Genomic DNA, 25,562 nt, shown 5'->3' with positions numbered 1-25,562 from the left:
TCAAGCAGACATAATATTATATATTATACCAGTGTAACATAATATAGTCCTTATTTTCGTGTGCTGCTCATGGTCTGAGGCCCCACACAGGATCCTCTTGGGATAATGTTACGAAACAATTATCTGAGCGCAGCCAGAATACAAGGTGAAACACTACCTATCTAAAGTAGCGAAAAAAGGGAATTTAACCCAAACAGTGTTTGAGTGCACTATTTAGTTGTATCTCAAACACTATTTGGGTTAATCACCTTTTTTTCGCTCCTGTATATAGGTAGTGTTTTACCTTATATTCTTGCTGCGCTCAGCGCTCAACAAAGCAATTTGTTTCATTATGATGAAGTCGGAACCCTGCCGACGAAACGCGTAGGGCGTTTGGACATTCGATAGCGTCATTGCGCTTCTGTTACTGGGGGAACCAGGGAGCCTAGGAACTTTGAGCCATGCACTCTGTTCCGGAGGAAGAGCTTTGTGGTCCCACCACCGGAAGCTGATACGCTTCATGAGCCCAGCTAGAAAGCGGTGTTCCTGACACTGACCTCACCTGATACCCGAGGAATGGTCGTATTCTGTTCTATGCTTATGTACCAGCTACAGTTGTGAGTAGTTGGATTACTTTGGTGCCAAAAAATTGTATTTAACTTATGGAATCATGCTATGGAGCCCACGCTCTCCTTCTTTGTTTGTATAGATAAAGAAAAAAAAGAAGCGCAAGCTCCATAGCATAAGGCTACATCCATAGAGCAGGGAGCCGTGCTGAGCCGTGCGGATGCTGACACTCGTCTGCTAGTTCATGCAATCGCTCCTGAGCGTGCACGATCGGGAGGCGGGGCACTGACGACACTGGGCCAATAGCCCGCGAAGCGCCGACATCACGGCACCGTGACGTTGACGCTGCTTCGCTCTGATCGGAGGTTTTCAGCTGACAGCGCGCTCAGAAACAGGTTCTGCTGTCAGCTGAAAATCCCTGCGCCTCAGCACGCCTGCGGACGCTCGCGGGAGCCCCTTCTCAAGACATCCTCATTGAGGATGACGGGGCTCATCGCGGAGCGTCCGCACGGATCAGCGCTGACTGTCCTTCTATGGACTCAGCCTAATACTGATGAGATAAGAGGTTTAATATTAAAAGATGTTTTGTCTAATATATATATATATATATATAGTGTGTATGTATATATATATATATATATATATATATATATATGTATGTCCTGTACATTGTTGAACAATACACTAAGCTAAACAGCTTGCAATCTTGGTTCTAGCATAGGATCACAAGGAGGTAGTGGGACATTCTCAAGGTTATACAGTGGTGTCAACGGGTTTGTGAATTGTTGTCTCCCTCTTCAGGGCCCACTGCCTTAATCGCAAGGCCAAAGTTATTCATGGGAAATATTGTCCCACAAGTCATATAAGTTTGCAGGGAAATGTCAGCCTTATGTAAATTGTGTCTGCAGTACATGAAAAATGGTCTGTTGTAAGATTGCAGAGCTATCCATTCAGGACAGCTTTTTCAATTGGGGTTGTTAATTTAAAAGCCAAATTTGCCTGAATCTTCCCTTTTTATTATGTCTTGCTGGCCCCATAAACATATTCAGACATGCTCAGCTCTAAGTACACACATCTTAGCATGACTAGCGTGCATATCACACGTATAGATTGCTGAGAGTAACAGAGGCAACAGAGAGCGATGATAGGGTTTTGGATTGACAAACGATTGCTTTAGTAGTTCTTATCTAAAGTGTTATTCCACGGAATATCCTGTGCTTCTAGAAGGTTTAAATAAAAATATGAAACAATTTGTAAAGGGCTTGCATACGCAATGGCTCTCATTGTGTTGCAAATTCAATACATATTGCTAAATGGGACTCATGTTTGAAAGAAAGCATTTATTAGGTTACACAGTAACATTTATATTGAATAATTGTCAGGCAAAACAGTGTGACTAAATCGGCCACATTCAGAAAATAAAAAGTACTGGTTTGAATTCAAGTATTCTACAAATTTCCAACATTACACAATATTCTGAAAAACTATTTTGACCTTTTTATAATAGCGATTCTCCCTGTATCCTGCACGGTACAAAATGTGGTTCCCAATTGAATATTAGAACTATAAGTTTACCGTGAGATCCTAGTGCTCATAATTTAAGATGTCAGAGGAGCAGCTTGTTTAAATTACAGACTTCTTGGTTTCTGGTTTAGCCAAGGAATATATTCCACTGTACGTGATTTTATATACTGTGTGCAGACCTTCTGAGTTGTGGTAATTTCATCACATGTACAGTATATTAATATGTTCCACATTAGTGACTGTACTTCTTTCAACCGATTTTTTTTGCTAAATCCTGTTCAAATGCGATTTACGGGTTTATAAACATCAAAAGTGAAACTATTTGCTTTTTAAAATACATTTAACGATTACAGGATTTTTGTCTCTTCACTGTTTTTGTTTTACACAATTATTTCAAAGGCAGTAATTAGCCGTGTCTCATTAAAGCCTCCTTTACCATCTCCGTATACCCGACTATTAGGCCGTCTATTATTTCCCCCCCTATAAAGGGCACATCCACGGGGAATGTTATTACTGTAAGTCTTCATTTCATTGGGTTAGGAACCAGAAGGTGTAGTGGCGGCATCATGTTTTTGTTCAATAAATATAGCAGCCCTCATATAACAATGCATACTAAAAAAATTAAAAAATGATATATTTACTTAACTGCTGACAATGCAGAATATCTTGTTTTCGTGTATGTAGCACCCTTGGAGGTAATGCTATGTTATTTAATTAGGTTAATAGTTCCTAGAGGGTTAATCCTGGTAAGGTCTTATATTAATGTTGCAGAAGTCAGGAAGCCAGTGTTACAAAGTTATTAGGCAGGAACTTAGCCACTCCTTGTTTTTAAAACATGCTGGAACGGTCACTGAATAGAGGGTGACTCGCCTAGGCTAAGCCTTTCCCTTATTCTGCCCAGTTACAGGGGTAAGAATAGTGATGTCACTTGGGGTATATAAGTTATGGAACATTCCAAGCTCAGATCTTAGTGGACCCATGTCAGGCGGATCTCGCATGCATGCTAATCAATTTTATCATTAAGGGTAAGCACATGTATGTATTTTTTTCTAGTTAGGGAAAGTATCCCAGTGAAGGGGCCCTATCAGATACATTTTGGAATCGGTTACTTACCACAGTAGAACAGTGGGTTCATTAAGGAGACCTGGAAGAGTTGCCGGGGAATTATTAGGGAAGGCTCTGGTTCTGTTCCCGGCAAGAGGGTGGAAGACTTGAAAAAGAATTGCCCTGCTTACAAGTTTCATGGTTGAGGAAACCCCGGCTCATGTCTCTGATCTGGAACAAGAAGCTTCCCTCTGTATCTGCATGAAAACCATGACCTCGGAGCCTGCGAGGACGCTCCCCCTCTGATCCCACCCCACTTCCCCCCAACACACATAAATAAACACACAACAAAGGTCTGGAGGTTCAAGGGCCATGGCTTTATTTACACAAATAATAATAAACCTTGGTGAGTGCTACCTCTGCCAGCGTGCTCTCCCCCCTGGGTAAAGTCCATTGGCCCCCCAACCATGGCCCGCACTCCCACCAAGCCGGGCGCCCATTGGCCCGGCTGTTAAGCAATACTGGGCTCAGGGAATCACGCACAAATGAGCCCTGCCCAGTCGCTCCCCACCCGAAGGCTTTAGGGGTTATCTGCACCATTAAGCCCCCACTGGCAAGGTTACCGTGCACTCACCCCCTCAACAGCCGCCGTGACGAAGGCAACGCCTGCCTTAAAAATGTCTACCTCAGGTATGTCCACATCAAGTCTTTCTTTTATCCACATTCTGAAAGGGGGGAAAATACAGCATACACAATATAATTAAACCGTCATGTTTATTACACAAAGTGCCGGGTTGGGGGGTTGTTCCTTCCTTTGACCGGACTGCCTTCCCACTCCCTGCCCAGTTTAAATCCCCTAAGCCCCACCCCCCCTTCCCCCTTTTCTTCCCACCATGCCACGGGGCGCGCGGGCCGAAGGAAGGGGAAGCAGTATCTGGCCGGCCGGGACGGGGAGGCAATGCGCATCCTAGCGCTACAGGTGATGGGACCCCGCAAGGGGGTGAGGGGACCCCGCAAGGGGGGGGGGGGTTAGGCAGGAAGAGGAGGGAGCCTGGCCCCAGCGGTCATGAGCCCCGTCGCTGAGGGGCTCCAAGCTGCCTTCTTGTTGATGCATACGGATTGTTTTACCCTGTTCAAATGAATCAATAGAAAAGTTCCTGGCATCCTCTATTACTGCTCACCATACCAGCCCTACACGAATTTCAACACCCTGAGGACAAGGTGAAAGAACCATTGAGCAGCACTTACATCACTACAGAGCAGTGTTTCCCAACTCCAGTCCTCAGGGAACCCCAACAGGTCAGGTCTTAAGGATATCCCTGCTCCAGCACAGGTGGCTCAGTCAAAATGACTGAGCCGCTGATTGACCCACCTATGCTGGAGCAGGGATATCCTTAAGACCTGACCTGTTGGGGTTCCCTGAGGACTGGAGTTGGGAAACACTGCTATAGAGACATTAGGACACTTTGGTGTGGCCCCTCTTCTGTTGGCTGGGGTAGAGGTGTTACATTTGTCGTCCAACATGGGTCTGGGAGAGCAAAGAAGATTTTTCAAATCTAGCTCGTGTTTGGAACTTTGAGCCCAAAAGCAGTTTTGCAAAGTTTAATGCGGGACTGAACAAACATGCAGATCAGCAGGTCGCACTATATGCACGGCAGTGCGAGTTTCCCGCCGTGGAAACACTGATGTAATATTGCTGGGCTGTGGGTTCAATTTTATAATATTAAGCGTGCTACTGCAGAGATCGTATGCTGCCCAAGAAAGCTTCCCGCCTAAACGGGGATGCCACGAGCAAGTCATACACAAGAAATTGCAGAGCAGCTGTTTGAGTGGTGCGAAAGCTTGGACCGCACCTTTTCTGGACTGCCTCGCCCTATCAGTTCCACTGAGGGGAGGAGCTAGGAGTTGCTAAATGACTGTCACGTTCGTGCAACCGCACCCAAACTGTGAAGTACTTCACAGCATTGAAGAAGCGGAGACTGGGATCTGTTCTTGACTATTGCTGTAATAATATCAGTACAACTATCTACCTGAAATATGTCTCTGACCTGTCTGCGGATATGAACAGCGTGGTGGCGTGACGATACGAGATCCCCGGTGGGATCTTGGTGGCGACAATCCGCGACGTGGAGCGCGAGGCCTCTGCAACACTAAAACTTTCTGGGACTCGGACGCGTCTCCATGGCAACGTGGCCTCAAACGACGCCGCGGGGTCATGTGATGTGACGTGACGTCATCTGCGCCAAATGACGCCGCGGGGTCATGTGACCCGATGTCACGTGGCCCTGGAGCATCATTTGACGCTGCTGCCAGGTAGGAGAGGTGACGGGAGACCGAGGGAGGCCAGACAGGGGGCTGCAGCATCAAACGTTTGCGCTCCCCTGCCATAAAGCCTAACCTACTGCAGTATTCGTTAGCAAGAGGTGTATGACAAAATACTTCTGGTATAAGAGTCTTCACATCTGCTGTGCATTTGAAACTCAAGCTTAAACAAAGTAAGAATACACATAGTCATAAAAGTGGACAAATGAATACTTACCTTCATGGAGCCCTTCTTGTCTTAGTATATATAAGTAACTTGTATAAATCATGTATTTTGATTTAACATTTTCCAAATGACTGACTTAAGAAATTAGAAAAAAAAAATGTGCATAGAAAGATCTCTTAAAAGCATGTCATATATAAACACGTTCAGTTTATCGGGGCAGAGAAAGGAAGTGATCAGAACATATAATCCAAACTTTATGTCATCTGATTTTAACATGACACGTGTTGTCTATTATACAGAAGTTTTTAGAAAATACAATACTTTCTTTGAAACAGTTCAGTAACTTGCTAAATGAAAGTGTGTTGGTTGTATAAAATGTAACTTTTTTTTACATAGTTTTGACTTTTGGAAGGGCCTCTTTATTTTTTTGCAAACGGAAAATGATATCCAGATTTTTTTTATATGCTTGTAATTATTTTCATATATTGATAACAATAACCTTATTTCATATAGAGTAGCGGTGTTCTCCCAATGGGACTCAAAGCGCGTCACAATTACAGTATAGTACGCGGGACACAGCACATAGGATTTCTACAGACACAGTCCCAGCCCAGATGCATTTACAATCTATGTTTTTGGTGCCCGAGGCACAGGGAGATAAAGTGGATCACAGGGAGATAAAGTGGATCACAGGGAGATAAAGTGGATCACAGGGAGATAAAGTGGATCACAGGGAGATAAAGTGACTTGCCCAAGGTCACAGGGAGATAAAGTGGATCACAGGGAGATAAAGTGGATCACAGGGAGATAAAGTGGATCACAGGGAGATAAAGTGGATCACAGGGAGATAAAGTGGATCACAGGGAGATAAAGTGACTTGCCCAAGGTCACAGGGAGATAAAGTGACTTGCCCAAGGTCACAGGGAGATAAAGTGACTTGCCCAAGGTCACAGGGAGATAAAGTGACTTGCCCAAGGTCACAGGGAGATAAAGTGGCTTGCCCAAGGTCACAGGGAGATAAAGTGACTTGCCCAAGGTCACAGGGAGATAAAGTGGCTTGCCCAAGGTCACAGGGAGCTGACACTGGGATTTGAACCAAGTCCCGCTGCTTAAAACTCTGGTCATTGTCAGAGCCACAGACAGAATTTCCGGGGCCCAGGACTAGAGTTACGACCGGGGCCCTATCCCCCGTGTTGATGGTCTTGTGAGCCCCGACCCTCATTTCACACCTCATGGGTCCCCTCTATTTCCCCCCTCTTCCCATGTATTTCCCCTCCGTCTCAACTCTCACTCCCCCCCTCCATCAATTACCCCACTCTTACTCAATCCCTGCCCCCCGCCTCAGATGTATTTCTCTGCCCTGCATCTCACTCTTACTCTTTTCCTCACTCACTCCCTCCATCAAGCCCTCTATTATACCCTCTCTCTCCTCTCATTTCCCCCCCCCTCCGTCAATTACCCCATTCTCACTGAATCCCCTCTCCTCACACAATCCCCCACCCACAAAATATACAATCCCTCCCCACCCCCCCAAATACATATTTAAAAAAAATTATATATAAAACACCCCCAAAAATACATTTTAAAAAAACTACCCCCAAATACATATTAAAAACCCCACCCCAATACATATATAAAAAACCTCAAATACATATAAACAAAAACAAATGCATATAAAACCCCCACCCCAAATATATATATATACACACATATATATATATATACAGTGTTCGACAATCCTATACATTTACTCGCCCGGGGCGGGTGGATTTAACCCCCAGGCGAGTAACTATTGGCCCAAGCAGCACACGTGTTTTGTTTTTTAAATTTTCCCTGCTCGCGCTGAAATTTCCCTGCTCGCGCTGGCTGAAAAAAAAAAAAACTCCCCCTACCTGACAGATGATTGGCGCGCGCTCCCAGGCTTTGTGGGTGCGCGGCCAGGCTCTATATGAGCCAGCCCCCAACGAGCGGCCATTTTTTTCCCATGGAGGATGGAGGACACAGTAAGTATTATCTGTGCCTTCCTCCACCTCCCTCCCCTCCCCGGTGCTCCTGCTGCCCGCAGTTATGGTGATGGGAGCGGGGGATGCCCCCTCATGTCCCCGTTCCCCCCCCGGTCCCGTGTCAGAGAGCGCGGCGGGTGATGTGAGCGGGGGATGTCCCCGCTTCCCCCCCCCCACCGCTTCCCCCCGGTCCCGCGTCAGAGAGCGCGCCGGGTGATGGGAGCGGGGGATGCCCCCTCATGTCCCCGCTTCCCCCCGGTCCCGCGTCAGAGAGCGCGTCGGGTGATGGGAGCGGGGGATGACCCCTCATGTCCCCGCTTCCCCCCCCGCTTCCCCCCGGTCCCGCGTCAGAGAGCGCGTCGGGTGATGGGAGCGGGGGATGCCCCCTCATGTCCCCGCTTCCCCCCGGTCCCGCGTCAGAGAGCGCGTCGGGTGATGGGAGCAGGGGATGCCCCCTCATGTCCCCGCTTCCCCCCGGTCCCGTGTCAGAGAGCGCGCCGGGTGATGGGAGCAGGGGATGCCCCCTCATGTCCCCGCTTCCCCCGGTCCCGCGTCAGAGAGCGCGCCGGGTGATGGGAGCGGGGGATGCCCCCTCATCCCCCCGGTTCCACGTCAGAGAGCGCGCCGGGTGATGGGAGCGGGGGAAGCCCCCTCATGTGGGAGCGGAGCAGGAGATGGGCGGGGGAGCGTGGTGGTGCTGGTCATGGCCTGTGTGTGTGTATATATGTGTGTGTGTGTGTGTGTGTGTGTGTGTGTGTGTGTGTGTGTGTGTGTGTGTGTGTGTGTGTGTGTGTGTGTGTGTGTGTGTGTATGTGTGTGGGAGTGTGTGTATGTATGTGGGAGTGTGTGTATGTATGTGGGAGTGTGTATGTATGTGGGAGTGTGTATGTATGTGGGAGTGTGTGTATGTATGTGGGAGTGTGTATTTATGTGGGAGTGTGTGTATGTATGTGGGAGTGTGTGTATGTATGTGTGTGTGTGTGTGTGTGTGTGTGTATGTATATATATAGGAGAATGTGTATGTGTGTATGGGAGTATGTGTGACACCAGAGGTACCTCCCCCCCCCCAATCAGTCAGTCATCCCTGCCCCCGTCTCCCCTCTCTCTGGTCTCCCCCGTCTCCCCTCTCTCCCCTCTCTCTGGTCTCCCCCGTCTCCCCTCTCTCTGGTCTCCCCCGTCTCCCCTCTCTCTGGTCTCCCCTCTCTCTGGTCTCCCCCCTCTCTGGTCTCCCCCCTCTCTGGTCTCCCCCCTCTCTGGTCTCCCCTCTCTCTGGTCTCCCTCGTCTCCCCTCTCTCTGGTCTCTTTCTCTCCCCTCTCTTTCTCTCCCCTCTCTTTCTCTCCCCCCTCTGTCTCCTTCTCTCTCCTTTCTCTTTTTCTCTCTCCCTCTCTCTTTTTCTCTCTCCCTCCTCTGTCTCTTTTTCTCTCTCCCTCCTCTGCCTCTTTTTCTCTCTCCCTCCTCTGTCTCTTTTTCTCTCTCCCTCCTCTGTCTCTTTTTCTCTCTCCCTCCTCTGTCTCTTTTTCTCTCTCCCTCCTCTGTCTCTTTTTCTCTCTCCCTCCTCTGTCTCTTTTTTCTCTCCCTCCTCTGTCTCTTTTTTCTCTCTCTCTCTCCTCTCTCTTTCTCTCTCTTCCTCTCTCTCCCTCTCTCTTCCTCTCTCTCCCTCTCTTCCTCTCTCTTCCTCTCTCTCCCTCTCTTCCTCTCTCTCCCTCTCTCCCTCTCTCCCTCTCTCTCCCTCTCTTCCTCTCTCTCCCTCTCTCCCTCTCTTCCTCTCTCTCCCTCTCTCCCCCTCTCTCTCTCCCTCTCTCTCTCTCTTCCCGCCTCTCTCTCTTCCCGCCTCTCTCTCTCTCTCTCTCTTTCTCTCTTTCTCTCTTTCCCTCTCTCCCTCTCTCTCTCTTCCTCTCTCTCTTCCTCTCTCTCTTCCTCTCTCTCCCCCTCTCTGTATCTGGATATCTTATTTACCCTATATATCTTAACTGTCCTATACTACACCAAAATAACCTATACTGCTTTCTTCCAGATCTGACTCAAGCTTCACACGGGAGACATCGGAACCCCCCCTAACCCAGGAGACAGGTAGGGAACACATTCCCTCCAATGTATAACATTGCGGGAATGAGGTACCTGGACATTGAGGGACTGCGGATCAGGTAAGATCCCAGGTGGGATTGCTGCTTTAGATATTGTGAAGCGGGGACGTCCAGACACTGGTTAAGGGGTTCAGGAAACTAGTCATCCACACCTGGCTTTTATTTCTAGATCGACACTTACACACACACACACACACACAACTAAATACATTTGTCAAAAACGAATGTTGTTCTGACTAGGAATTTATTAAATGTATTTTAATTTTAATTATATATTTTATTTTAAAGCGGGGTTGGGGGCGGGACTAGGGGCGGGTTGGGGGCGGGACTAGGGGCGGGGTTGGGGGCGGGACTAGGTGGCGAGTAGATTTTTTGGTTGGGCGAGTAGATTTTTGGGTGATTTGTCGAACACTGTATATATATATATATATATATATATATATATATATATAAAAAACAAATACATATAAAAAAAACACCCCCAAATACATATATAAAAAAAAAACAAATACATATAAAATACAGACTTACCTTGGGGTGGTCTCAGGCTCTGGCCGGGGCAAACTGCTTTGCCCGGCTGCCGGTCCTCTAGTTTCCGCCGGGCCCGGCTCTCCCCCAGCTGCGGGCCTCCCTCACTGACTGTCCCACACTGAGCTTCTGATACTAGAGGACCGGCCGCCGGGCCCCCCCGCAGCCACCGGGCCCGGGACACTGAGCTCCAGATTAGAACCAACACTAACACCACCCTAACCCCTGTCACTTGTTTTAAATACCTGGGCTTATGGTTTGACTCCCACTTAACATTCAGAATGCACATTGATACAATGACAACCAAGACCTATGCCAAACTAGGGGTACTTTACAGGAACAAATCCTGGTCAGAAAGCGTATCGCACATCAGATGCTAATGCCAATTATTGACTATGGAGACATAGTATATGGCTCGGCTCCTCAAACCCACCTTAGCAAACTTGACACCCTCTACAATTCAATTTGTCCTTTTGTTCTCCAATGCAACTACAACACACATCACTGCGAAATGCTCAAAGAACTAGATTGGTCAACACTAGAGTGTAGGCGCAAAGTTCACCTTTCCTGTCTCACCCTCAAATACTTTCTGGGCAAGCTACCCAGCTACCTGAACAAGCTCCTCACCCCTACCACATGCAGCACCTATCACCTGAGATCAGACTCCAAAAGACTGTTCATGGTCCCAAGGCTCAGCAAAGTATCCGGCCGCTCCTCCTTCTCTTACCGTGCACCCCAAAACTGGGACAGTCTACCGGAGACTCTCACATCCACCACCAGTTTAAGTTCTTTCAAATCTATGGCTGTCTCACACTTTAATCTGGTCTGTAACTGTTTCATTCGCCCATAATATATATTTTCTTTAACTGTGCATGCCATGTCTTGTATATAATGTATACCCTGTTCATTTATGTAACTGTATTTGTAACCATGTATTATTTGTCTTAACTCTGTGCCCAGGACATACCTGAAAACGAGAGGTAACTCTCAATGTATTACTTCCTGGTAACACATTTTATAAATAAATAAATAAACCTGTCCCAGCTCTCCCCTCCGTCGGCGGTCCTAGTCGTTGTTATCAGAGTCACTCCTTCTCCCTTCATGGGTATCCTCACTTGCACCGCACACCGTGATGATTAGAAAATGAAGTTTAGTTTGGTACCACTTTGCTATTGTCTCACCAAGTAACCTACAGAAATAGTGTTCTTTTTGGTTTTATCTGTTCAGAACCTTCTATAGAAGCATTTTTTTTATTTTTTATACTATAATGTAGTTGGTTGAAAAAGAAAACTATTTCACATTCCCCCTCATATGTTTTGTACGATCTTAAAAATGTTTTAAATATTGTTTAAAGGCAGGCAGGGGTTCTTAACTTCAGGATATCCCTGCTCCAGCACAGTTAGCTCAATCAGACTTTGACTGAGCCTCTGATTGAGCTACCTGTGCTGAAGCTGGGATATCCTGAAAACCTGACCTGTTTGGGGGAATGGTAAGGGAGGGCTTGAAGACTGGAGTTGAGCACCCCTGGTTTAAGGAATGCACTGCAAATGCAGCTGTTTTGGAGTGATCGGTGTTCGCATGCAAATATTACAATGGGAATTTGTGTTTTATAAACTTACTGAAAACAGATGAACACATTTTTTTTTAGACCTCGCCCCCTCCCCTCGGAACATTCATTCCCCTCTATTCATTTGAACATTATGTGAATCTTCTCGGTTGTGAGCAGTTTCACCCATTTCAAATTGTGAATTTGATCAGAAATGAATGTCATTTGGTCAGTGAATGGCTTTTCCAGTTGTTTGGTTGATATTAATCAAAGCATTTAAATATAATCCATATTTAGTAGGGGTATACAGATTGCTGTTGAATTAATTGTAAGGCCTCTTCAATATTTTGTGAAGCTGGCTTCCCAGTGCTGGGGTAGTTTTTTAGTGCCATTAATTTGAATGCAGAAAACTCTTCTTCAGCTCCAGAAAACAAAACTAACAGCTGGAATTCCTGCTTTAAAAAAACAAATATATTTGGCTAAAACAATTACAGCTCATGGTAAATGTTAGGTTTCATTATACTGTATATGCCATCTATACGCTTTGCAAAAAAACTAAAACCCTCAGTACTGTATAACATTCAGCTGTTCCTGGAAATAATGTAATTCATTTTCAAAATTGTCTTTGGATAAATAATATTCATTACAAAGGAAATTAAAATATGTTCACCAATAGTCAGAGTACAAGATTTTCTAAGCACAGAGTAAACTACAGCTGCAAGTTAAGGATAAAAAATCTTTGTAATATTATATTTAATCCGAGGCTTCTCTATGCCAACGAACTCATACAGGACACATTTAAGGAAATTACTCCTCAACCTAGTTAAACAAAAACACACAGTTCTTTTTCCAAGGAAATATGTTTTCCCAGTGCTTGAGCCAAATAAAGGGCAATTTCATTACTCGTGAAAGGACCACTCAATTTGTACTCTCCGTTTATTAGCAATGACTGCCACTTGGAACAACAAAAACTATAAAACATATGTCTGTATAAGTCTAAAAACCAGAATTTCCCTCTATCGAAACTAAATATTGATTGGAACTGTGGGGTCTCCTAGTTAATAACCATCAAGATTATATCCATAGAAACGCTTTGCTTCCAGAGACATTAAAAGGTTTCTTTTAAACCCCCCCCCCCAAAAAAATGGGTGTTAAAAATGTCACTGCATGTGTGGAATGTGAACATATTGCAAACACCTTCTCTCCCCACCATCACTTATCATAAAAAGATTGGGCTTTTTTAAATTAACTGCAGTTTGTTGGAATATTGATTGTTGATTAAACGAGTTTCGCTATGAATGATTGGATCAGCTGGACTGGAAAAATGTAAATGAATGTGATCCCCTCCCCGTTTTGAGACGTTTCAAGATGTTTAAAGTTAAAACTAAAAAAAAATCCCAAAAATGTGCGATTATGTTAATCTATTAATTGCCAGAAAGGCAAAACAATGCATTGCAGGTCCTTCTGACACCCGGGTGTTATACAGGGTAATTATATATTCTCGGAAGAAGCCCTTTACTCATTTTTATGCTAATTTCATCGTTTGCTTGTTTCTTTCGATACTAGCGATATTTGGCATCGATACTTTTGTTTCGATATTTAAAGGTATCGATACTTCGAAGGCATTTTTTTTTGTAACAATTTTTTTATTGGTCACAGTCACAGATAAATTTACATACAGTAGTGTCTTGAGCCCACAACATTTGTGCTCATTATTTCCAGAGAAGGACCAATAACAGTTTTCCTTTTTCAGTAGGAAAAAGAGTACGGGGAAGAGGAGGGGGGGGGGAGGAGGAGACAAACATGGGGGGGGGGGGAAGAGGAGGAGGGGGGTATGTGGGCTTGCCCAGAGGTGTCCCGGTGTAGCTCTCCAATTGTTTGGGGGTGGCTGCTAGACCTATGTGCTTTGACTTTTTGGGGGTTTATCTCTCGATCCAGGGGTCCCATGTGTTCCAGAACTGGGGCATTTTCTTTTGGAGCATGGCCGTAAGCTTCTCCATAGTCATGACCTCGTTAACCCCTTCGAAGGCATTTTAAATAAAAAAATTCTGTTTTCTCTTATTTTGTGATTTTTTTTTTTTTGTTGTTTAGGTATTTTTTCAAGTGAAATATTGTAGGCCCTAAAATGTTCGTAGGCCCCAGGCACTGCGCCTAGTCGGCCTAATGTATAAAGCGGCCCTGCTTACATGGACTGGCTCGCTGATAATGACAGAGGAGTTGGTTAAGGGTTGAGGAAGCACGTGGCTGAGAAACTCTCTTCCCATTCCGAAGCCCCAGAGAACAGGGTGTTTCATTTCCAAAACGTTGATCAAAATTGATTACTGAAACTAATAAGATTGTTACATTCTATACAAAATGTGTTGTTTTTTTTTTTCCTCCTTCGGCTACCAGGAATTGTCTAATTAAAGAATTAGCCTCACCATCATTTTCTTTATTTTGTTTTAATCGGAAACACGGGCCTATTGATGCGTTGTATAGTCATACACATGTCAACTCCTAATGTCAGAGATATGTTAAATAAATAGAAATGAGCTCTGCCTAGATGGATGCTTGACAGTTATGTCAATTGAATATATCAGTACTTCAAGGAACGTGCTTTTTACAATCTAGTTATGCTGGCTGAGCCGGTCCTGATTTAATCATGTGAATTAAATTAGTATACCGAATTCCAGGTAACAAAACTTGGCTGAACCATCACTTATTTGTTACCATGTCCCACAGACTATCCATCAAGTTAAATTATATAAATCAAGAAACTAATTGGAAGAGGCTCTGGTATATATTTTTTATTTTGGAACACAAGAAAATGCAAAAAAAGATGCTTCTATTCAACAATTTATCAGTAGCTACAACATTGCCACTATGTACAAAATATCCAATGATAAATGTGGCTCACATATAAAAATACAGTATGCATTACATATATACAATGTGCAAAACATATGGCATTCAAACATCGTCATGATATGGAATTGATCTCAGGGGTGCAAATTGCAAATACAAAGGCATCAAAAAGTTTCTCATAGAAAGGCAACACATGAATGGGCCGCTGATAATAAATCACATCTGTGGCCCGAGTTTGTTCAGCCCCTGCAGTTCTGGAAGGCCTTGTCATGCTTTGCTCTGGAAAAGCCCCTAACGGCACCGCTGAAAGAGCTGACAAACTCGTGCTACAACATTCACCACTAAACACACTGCAGTACTTTCATGCTTTCATAAAGCGAGATGCTAATGCAGGGGGGCTCAACTCATGTCCTCAGGCACCCCCAACAGGTCAGGTTTTCAGGATATCCCAGCTTCATGTGATTGAGCCACCTGTGTTGAAGCAGGGAGTGCTTGAACCACCTGTGCTGAAGCAGGGATATCCTGAAAACCTGACCTGTCGGGGGGGTGGGGGGGGAGAGGGGGCTTGACGGCTGGAGTTGAGCACCCCTGTGCTAACACATAGTATAACTATCAACATAACAAGAGATGGGGGGGGGGGGGAATGCATTGACAACCCGGCATCTCTACTGCAAGCAATTACAAGACAGAGGTCATATTTTCATTGGAAAGTCCTTTTTGTGTGTATGCTGGTTTTACATTGGCTTCAACAAACAGGACAAAATCAGCTCTACAACTCTTAAGAAATGGGTGACATCAAGAGTTAACCCTTTGGGATTCTTTTAGGAATATATAACATACCTTAAAAAGTGCCTCCTTTGGCAGTCTACCTAGCAATGGTTTTGGTTATTGTGAAGCAATACTTTTTACCACCTTAACCGTTTGGGTGCCAGAAAGTCTCCTCTTGCAGCCAAAGGTTTAATTCTATTTGATTATACACTATTAAACAGTTGTGTATATCCTGCTCAGTAAAATAACCTGTTGGTCCTATTAATTGTGATTACAGATTGTCTTGTTACCTGTTTTAATGCGACAGAAAGGAGTAATACAAATGTACATATTTAAAACAGCAATCCCCTCTAAGTAACCCCCTATTTTAAATGTATTTACAGGATTTGGGCTTGGAGGTCCTCCAGAGTTGACCTGCGATATTTGAAACACTCCAGGGACCCTCCCGTTCTTGAGATTAACTGGTGAAGTTACCAGTATTACTTCCTGGTTTTTGACCCTCCAATAGGTTTTCCATCGGCCTGCGATTTGGTCATTAAGTTTCCCCTGAGGAAGATTTAAACCAGGTAACATCCCTGGAAAGTATCGCAGGAACTGTGTGTCCTTGAGGCTGAAAATATCATCATTCTGGGGGACCCCCCCCCCCCTGCAAAAAATGAATTGTAACACGGGTTGCTGTTTAATGGTAAGGTGGCAGGGGTGGGCAACTCCAGTCCTCAAGGGTCAGATTGTAACGATATACCTGCTTCGGCACAGGTGGCTCAATCGTTGATATCCGGGATATCTTTAAAACCTGACCTATTGCTGGCCCTTGAGCCCTGCCCTATAGGGCATATTGCATGAGGTGTGCTTCTACTGTGAGACATGGCCTCTAAGCAGAGTTTTAAAACACGTACTCATGCTTTCAAATATATAATATACGACCAGATAGCCAACAAGACTTGTAGGACTATTGAGAAAATACCACAACTAATTTAGGCCAACAACATGGCATTATAGGCATAGTGACATACTGCAGTGACACCACAACTCAATCCAAAGCTGCACTTTATAGACGCAAGCTCACTTTCCAGCAGTTGAACATTGAGTATTTAGGAAACGGACTATCCTGGATTTAAAAAATAAACTATAAACACACACACACAGATACACACTAAATGGGGTGTTAGTGTTATATTTCTACAACACAAATAAAAGGTGACAAGGAACATGTCATCACATGACACGCTCATTCAAATAGAATTGCTTTACAGTACATTAAGCTTTTTAACATGGTACACTATTTTTATTGACCAACAGTTGGAGTTGATCAATCTGTTACATTTCCACTTGTGGATACGTAGCCCACAGTTCAAGGACAGAGCAAAACGTGTTGTTTCTTCATATTTTCATTGATAAATTGTTTCTTGCAAATTGTATAGAATACAAATTAATTTCTATTTTATTTTTTATTTGATTAAAAACAATTATAAAAACCTTTATCTAAAATGACTTGTGTGGTTGAAGATTAATTTTATTCAAATGTCAATTAATTTGCACATTAAAATGACGATTTTCTCAAATGCAAGTTGTACAGATATTTCAGATTCCTATGTAACTAAAAAAAAAAGAAAAGTAAAAATGTTTCGATTTTAAAATTTATAGAGTTGTATCAAGACCTATAAAGTATTTTAAAAGCTAAAACTCACCAATGTATTAAAAAAAACAATGATGGGGAAGTTCTTTACAAGAATTATAATTGTATATGATCAACGATCCGAGTTTTGTAAGGTTTATTTTCTGTAGAAAATGTATAAACTAACCTGTTGAAAACATGTATCCTTTTGCGGATTTCAAATGCCATATGCATTTATATGTATTGTGTAAAGGGAGCCAACATGGATTTATAAAATAGCTGAAACCCATTAATCTTCCCTAAGAAATAAAATATTTTATTAAAAACCATACCATATGTAAAGTCTGAAGAGAAACCGTCAGCTTGTCTAACAAAAAAAAATGCCTTGAGCATTGAAACATTCTTACTTAGCCAGGAGCACAAAATACAGCCTAATTACCTTCCAGTTTCTGTTGGGATTTAGAAATATTTCAAGCATTGGCTTACACTGTTGAAAAATCACTTAAGAAACTGGAAGTACTGTTAATCCTATACCTAAAATACCCTCAAGTCTAAATTAACTCTCTGCTGTTAACTGAAACCTTTCCCCTGCCAAATGGCCCTGCAATGCATTACAGCTGGTTTATAGGTTTATAGGGCTGAGGTTTTATAAAACTAGTTTTCTGTTAGTCTCTCAGCTAATTCATTGGTGAAAGAAATAGCAGGGATGAAAACATTCTGCTATTGGTCTAATTGCAGTATAATTGGAATAATGTTATTTTATATATCTTGCACAACTTTTTCTTACTAAAAAATGATTGTGTGACAAAAGCCAGCTCATCAAATGCTTGCCAATGTGAGCATAATGTGTTTAATTTCATTGCGTTTCAGCATTCAGTGCTCAAGTGACTGAAAGGCTGTTTTACACGATTGCTTCTTGCAATGTTAGCGTATGGTAACTTCTGACTAGCAGTGTCCCCCCACTAAAGCATTTAAGATACGTGGTTTAGTAAACAGTAGACACTACCAGGCTCAGAACCAAGGTCAGGGCTCCTCAACCCTCTTTAAGACAGCTTCACTTTCTGCCAGATTTACTTCTATTGGTCTCATGGTGAGCTGTAAAACAGCTGCACCTATCCATTATGATGTGAAAGAATCGACTCTATGTTGAGGAAGGTTGTAGTTCTATTTAATTTGAATGGAACAGAACTCTTCTCTGGGATGGAAGAGGATGGTGTTCCAACATATCGGACAGGGGCCAGAGAAGCCTTCTCTGGGGTCCCGTCAGAGTCCGCCAACCGAATAGGTCTGACAGATGCTTTCTCTGGGAGTTGAAAAAATCAAACAAACATGGAAACCGCTCACCCAGAACTGGCAGCATACAGTTGTCCAACATCCCTTATAAGCTCATCTGTAACAGCATATTGTACTGAACTATCTTGCGTGAAAAACGGAGTGATAAAATAATAGTGTCTTGTTTAATTGCTCATCAAATCAAGTACCTTTCCCATGGTGTGTTGGCTTTGGTAAAGAGAAATGTCTTTGTTCTAGTTTTTTAACCTATGCTGTATGCTAAACACACTCAAGGCTGTAGATTAAAAAAAAAAAAACAAGACCAAGAGGAGAGGGTAATAAAATGGTGCTTTGGCTGTACTTTGTCTTACACACTTATTATTTGACACCGAAAACGTGCCTCTTTTTCCCAAATAAACAAGGTCCCAATCACTTGTGTGATATAGTGCATGAAACGCAAAAAAGGAGCTTCAGGATTGGTTTTCCATTCAGACTAGTGACGCTATTTTGGGGAATCCAAACGGTTGTACAGTGGAAAAAGTAGCACAGAGAAACAAAAAATCAAAAAAAGAGAAAATAAGCAAAAAGAGAAGAAATAAGAGACAGTAAAAGAATACAGAGGCGCAGTAATTGTGTGCAGTGCACCTACAGTACTTTCAATAGGTTAAAAAAGCAATTAACCTTGACTGTCTTAACAATGTGATGGTAACTCAAGTCACATGATTCGTGGTAGAAAAAGGGCACTGCTTAGTTCAACTCTTCCTGGCATCCCAAGCATCCTATCAAAACATACAAGGCTGCGGCCATAGTGCACGCACACGACAGAGCTTAAGTAGGCGCTCGTGCTTTCGCCTGAGCAGTTTGTGTCATCTGTTGACGCGCGCGGAGAGGCATGGCCATGACATTACCACGCTGAACCATTGAGGTTTGCCCTCATTGGTTCAAACGGCTCACGTGATGCGGCCGTCGAGCGAAAAATTAAATGGAAGCATTGCGTCCAAATCCTGCCGCACACGTCGCATCGTGTGCAGTATGACCGGACTGGTGCACTTAATGAATTTGGTCACTTGCACTATAGCCGCAGCCTAAGCTCCTGGTTCAGGTTGACAAACATTATAGATCAGCCTTACTTACAGCAGCTAGATACCCATACACAATTTATAGTAAAAGAAAATTTGACGAGTTAGAGTCCTCTCTATAGCTGAACAGGTAGGTATATATATATGGGTATGCACCTTAACCCTGGCTGTGCTCAAAGCGGTGACCATGCAGCAAGCTTAAGCCTATAGGGAACCATGTTAAAAATGGTTATTGAGGCAAAAAGTGACACTGTGTGCTCATTTGCATGTCATTTCCCAGAATCCCTTGCTGCAGTGGAAGTGCTGTATGCTGGGTGATAATGGGGAAAGGCGGGGTTGCAGACCTGCCTGAGACATGCAGATGAGCATACAGTTATATTTGTATATATATATATATATATATATGAAAATAACACACACAGTATGTGGCTTTATACCAACTGCACCTTCATTTATCTATAGTACATATTACACTCTATTATATGCATGCATATAATAAAGTCTTATCTTTATCTTGGTTATCAAGAAACAGGATTGGGTTGCTGCTTGTAGATTTACAGTGGCAAACAGCCCTTAGATTATGTTTTCAGCGCAGTGAGAAATTCTTTACAATATATACTCTGACTATATAGGTTTTTCTTTTTTGCAAAAAAAATATTTGGGCGATGACTGGATTCTTGCCAATTTGATAAAGTTTACTTATATTGACTGCTAGTGTTCCTTTGTACAAATTAACTTAGAGATGTCAGACTATAGTGTCATTTGTCAAGATAAAATGCCAAGTTTTGGTGTGTTTTCCAGCTCTTGATCAGATCGGCAAGGCTTGTGCGTTTGTAGCCTCCAATAATTCCTGCTTTTAAAAATCATTTATTACATTTTCTTTACAATATATTACAGCATATTCAGGAGCGTTGGCTATGGAAATCCCTTTAGTGGTGCTTGTTCTGGAAAATTCAACAAAAACTGTACATTTCTATTTCCAATAATACAAAATGTATACTGCTTAAAGATCTAATGAAATACAATCAAAACATGAGCTGTACAAATTACACTTTCAAAGATATTGACAATTGAAATACTCAACAAGTATGAAATTCAGAGTTATAGAAGATCAAATTGTTTATATGTACCCAGGCCTTGCTCAGGAATACCAGCAGAATTATCTATTGGATGCATTCACCTATACTCCTTTGTGGTGCCATTTAAAACAACATCTTATACAGTAGTACAAGGGACCCATAATGTCGATGATCATATATTACACACATGCTTCTGTATTGCATGCTTTTAGTACGACCTTAATCCCAAGTGAAAGTTCACTGAACCAGTCAGTGCTCTTTGCCGCTGATCTCGGAACGCACATCGGCTCAGGCTGTTCAACAGGAACAGTCAAGTGCAGTTATGGCAAAACTTTACAAAAAGAAAAAAAAAAGTCTGTTTTCTTCTACACTTTGAATTGGTTATTATCCAGCGTTGCTATTCAGGTACTTCACTCATGGTTCCATTTCTTGGTTTCATTTTTTAAATCCCTCTTCTATCCAGTAGTTATTTTCCATATTTGTGAACTACCATAAATACCGTTCTCTCCGCTGTACAGTTTAGTGTCTCAAGAGTCCCTTGTTTTGCATTAAGGACAGAAGACCGGAGATGCCAAATGCAGTGAAAAAACTACAGATCTTTCTCTATCCTGTCGTATGGTGCAATTATCGGAATTACAACCAAGCATTCAGCCTATGTTATATTCTGCATTCAGATCTATTATCAATGCTTATTCCCAATGCAACTGTAAGTCATGTGCATCCAGAAAGTCAGTGGAAAACATACTTGGGATAGTAGAGCTGAGGGGGGTAAGAGAAGATGCAGAATTAGGCATAGTAATGTCCAGCCACTCCATGTTGTCCAGATTTGTGTCATGAAGGTCTAGAGATAAGCAGCCGTTTGCTGTAAAATGTGCATCTGCAGTCTCCATGGGTGTATGATCATGGTCCAACATGCTAGGGTGTTGGAGGAGATCATTGTGCAGGTCGTCTATCAGAGAAAATGTATCTCGGTCTTCAATGTGGCCTTCCAGGTGAGGAATGTTATTTCCCGAGGGTAATGTCCCATCCAAGAACGCTTCCAATTGACTTTCTAAACTAATGGACAGACTGTGTGTTGGTTCTAGAGACAGTGGAGGTGCTACGTGTATTTGTGGTGGGGGTCGTGACACCACAGTGTTCACTGGCATAGTGGTCACATTGGCAGTAACTGGCCTCATCTTCGAAATGGGAGAAGGCTCTTCTTTTACCAGGGGTGAGATCTCTGTATGGGAAACACAAATGTTTAATATATTGTTATACTTGTCATACATAATGGCTGTTACACTGTAGCATAATTTGAAGCTAATGTAAAGCAGCAATGCCAAATGTGTGTTTTTTTTTTTTAAATTTAACACCCCCCTCTCCCCGCCCCCTTTTTCTTTCTATACCTAGAGGTTTCCAGGGGCACAACCATGCTATTTTCAGCCACAGGGGGCCCCCAGTTCCTGAAACACTTGTCAGTAAAGAAATGAGCGTTTCGAGTCCCCTCCAGGGAAAACTAAATGGTGTAAATCTGCAAGCTGCAACGTTATCCATTGTGGCTCCATAATGGCCTGTGTCATGCGGAAGATTTAAATCCCGACCGAAACCAGGAAGTTATACCGGTACCTTTACCCGCCGGTATCTTGAAAATCAGGAGGTCCCCGGAGCAGAAAATAACACTCTTCAGCTCCCGGGACCCTCTTTTTCCCAACATGTTAAACAAAATAAAAGAAGGGTGGGTTCAGTAGGCAGGATTGATGCTTTAACACAGCGGTGCGCAAACTGTGGGGCACGACCCCCAGGGGGGGCGCGACACTGCCGACGGGGGGCGCGGGGTTTACAGAGGCCCCGCGCGCTTCCCGAAGGCACTTAAATTAAGTGCCGGGGGAGCTGCAGGGCCTCTGTAAACCTAACTTACCGTGGCTTCCTCCCTGCGGCGCCATGGCAACGCGGCGTCAAAATGACGCTGCGAGGTCATGTGACGTCACGTTGCTATGGCAACGTGACGTCATTACGCCGGAGCGCGGGTAAGTTGGGGTTGGGGGGGGCGCGGGAGTGAGGGGACAGCCGTCAGGGGGGCGCAGGGAAAAAAGTTTGCGCCCCCTGCTTTAACTGAAAATACTGTACTTATATCTCATATCTCATTTATATGGAGACTGATACCGACAATACAATGCTGACAATGGGAAAGTCAAGTTATTAGATTTCCAAACTAGCTTTTATGGTGCCTATGGAAAATTTAGCATGAACTTTATTTATTTATTTAGAGCAGTTCATTGAATCTTTACAGCGAACCCCAATCCTATTACCCAAACCAAGTGTGTGTGTGTTTGTGTACGTACGTGTTTGTGTACGTATGTGTGCGTGTGTTTGTGTACATATGTGTGTGTGTACAAATATATGTGTGTAAATGTGATGAACCCCATATCACCTTAGTAACATAGCAGAAGTAACCATAGGTTATTTGTATTTACAGCTCTACCAGGCATTACAAGATGAAATAGAACAAATGTCAATACAAGGGTAAGTAAAATAACGTGAGATATGAGTCCATGTTCCGGAGAACTTACAGTTTAAGCAATCTAAGGTTTTGCGTTGATTTGTGCGAGTGATGTTATAGTTCAAAAATCTGTTTTGGTCATGGAGAAAAGCAGATTCGATGCAAGTTACGATTCCTTTTAGTGAACCAACACTCTAGTTGTTCAAAGATGAAATAATAGTGTACAGAGTTGCAGTGTGCATATGAAGAAACCTATGAAATGTCCACAGCTCTGCACACTATAATGTCATCTTTGTTGGTCCCCTAAAAGGTATCACGACATTGAGAAATGTTGAATCTCTTCCGTCCTGTGAAGTTAAATAGTACAATTAGCAGCGAGAGAAGCTGTGCAGCACTTATGAAGGAGATGTTTAAAGAAACATGAAGACTTTCTGGGTTACCCAATACTGTATGTGTTTTCTTTTATAAGCCATGGTGTCGAATCGGAAAGTTTCAATTCCATCTCACACCTTCCCTAATTGAGCCTCTGAGTTCTCATAAATGGCTCATTTCATGGATTATACATAATTAGCTACACCAACCCATACAAAAAAAGCTATAGATCTGGCATTTATTAGAATGTTTGATTTTATGTACTGACAATATGTTCGACTGCCACTTCTATGGAAGTTGATGACTGTCCATCCCTATGTACGTTACGGATTTCGATGCTTCAGCCATTTGTCTTCAGCATTCTTGAGACTACTTAAACCGCTTAAAAAGCTGTACATGTTTGTTTCTATACAACTTTAAAAGCATTCAACAAAATCATTTAATAAGGCTCTAATATGTTTAATTTGATCTTGTGCAACGGCTAAACACACGTGTATGGCTAGTCATTAGGGAATGCCGTTGGATTAATCAGGAATATGTGGGCTCGGATCCATTTTTATTCTCCGTAATTTTTCCATTATTTTACTCCGAAAAGACTGACATGTGCAGCTCTCAGGATGTGGCTGAAATCTAAGCTAACTGCTGGCTATCGGATGTTTAAATCTCAGCACTCATTATCATCAGTATTTTTTTTTTGACAGCAAAGATGAAACAGAACTCGAAATTGACCGCTTGCCATCAAAATAATCAGTCCACACTTTCCCTGGTGATTATTGCAATTGATTTTCAGGCTGTGGGTCGTGTTCTGTCTCCCATAGGTGCTAAAATTAAAAGTAACATTGCTTTATAAGCCTCTTTAACACATTCAGTGCACTGCCCGAGAGCAGTAAAGGTGAAGTTCCACTTAGCACCAGGTTGTGGCGTTGCAATACACCGAAAGTATATGGTCTCCAATTCTTAACAGTTACTGTGTAGTTTAAGATAACTGTAACACAACATAATGTAAGGTACTATGCCTAACAAAAGGGAGCGCTCTCCAGTTAGTTGCATTGATTAAGTAGATGGAACAATAACTCAGAGGGCCTACATCTTCAACAGCTCCAAAAGATAGTATTTTACTTTTCACGTTTCACTGGCTTTTCACTTCTGGAGACTTTCACAATGAACACATGATCAAAATGATTACAGTTAAGGCAATTTGAAAAAGAATGTAGATGGGCTAAAGGGAACAGCTCTCTTAACATCCTCAGTTTCAACATACTAGCACCAAAAGGGTTAACAGAAGCACTAGGACGATCACATTTATACAGAGAATAAGGCGGCTGCATCGCCTATTAAATTCATGCTTTAATTTGCTTTCAGCTGTTGCTTATTTAAGTTTGGCTTCAGACTTCAAGTCAGAGGCCAAAATGCCTGTAACATAAGCCTGTCATTCTGCTATCAACAATGTTGCTCCATGAAAACGATTGCTAAGAACTAGGGGGGGGGGGGGGGGGTTTGTTTCCGGGCTTTCAATATACATTTACTTCAATGCCTAGCAAGAAATAATTGCAGTTTTGCAGAAAAGTGCTTTGGTCTTTTTGCCAATAATGTCACAGAAACCCTGGAAATGATTAATTGTTTAGTCCCAGTGGTGTGGGGAGCAGTCCTGACATGCCTGTGAAATGGTATGGACTGTCCTTAGCTGGACTGTCACAGTGTTACGAGGGGACGTTCCAACAGAGTGAAATAGGACGGTAACAATAATGGTATTGAAAGGGGCGACATGTATCGGACTTAGATGTGGTGTATTGCTAATTCCAAAGTCAAAGGAATATGTTGATGTGTAGACTTTCTAAAAATATGCGGAAATATCAGTTTGCAGATATACACCGAGTTTTCATTTAAATAGTTTACATAAATAAGGCTGCGTGCATGTATCCTTTAATTAGGGGAATTTTTTAATTTGAATTTTTTTAAACATAGGATTGAAGCAGGGTGCCGTAGCTCCGGTGTCCCCCTGCTACGCAGATACAGGCCTACGTCGGTAATGCAGGTAGCCGCTCCGCTAGCAGGGATCACGTAATGGCTGCTTTTTAAAGCTCCCGCGACCTGCAGGCCAATAGCAAGCTGTGACATCCGCTGAGGCTTCCTATTGGCCCACATGACATGGGGATTTAAACTTCTGCCGAGATACTGGCACTCCCTTCAAAAGGTATCTCGGATAGCAGGGGGTCCTTGCAGTGGAAATGAATGGGGTTTAGCTCCGGAACCCCCCCTGCTTCAAACCTATGTTAAAAAAATAATC

The 25,562-nt window shown here is 43.2% G+C and overlaps 1 protein-coding gene across 5 annotated transcripts in view; it reads right to left on the bottom strand.

Moving 5' to 3' along the window:
- Nucleotides 1–14,535: 14,535 nt before the first annotated feature.
- MRTFB (myocardin related transcription factor B) overlaps nt 14,536–25,562 on the bottom strand; it is a 169,708-nt gene continuing 158,681 nt past the window's right edge. For all 5 annotated transcript variants that reach the window (XM_075566143.1, XM_075566141.1, XM_075566146.1 and 2 more), the window contains one exon: nt 14,536–21,643. In XM_075566143.1, coding sequence (XP_075422258.1) covers nt 21,111–21,643 — 533 coding nt within the window. In that variant the 3' untranslated portion in view covers nt 14,536–21,110. The remainder of the gene's footprint in view (nt 21,644–25,562) is intronic.

The sequence above is a fragment of the Ascaphus truei genome, chromosome 11, assembly GCF_040206685.1.
Source record: "Ascaphus truei isolate aAscTru1 chromosome 11, aAscTru1.hap1, whole genome shotgun sequence".
Taxonomy (NCBI): Eukaryota; Metazoa; Chordata; class Amphibia; order Anura; family Ascaphidae; genus Ascaphus; species Ascaphus truei.
The sequence above is the reverse complement of the archived record's forward strand: the minus strand, read 5'-3'. Positions and strand labels throughout refer to the sequence as shown.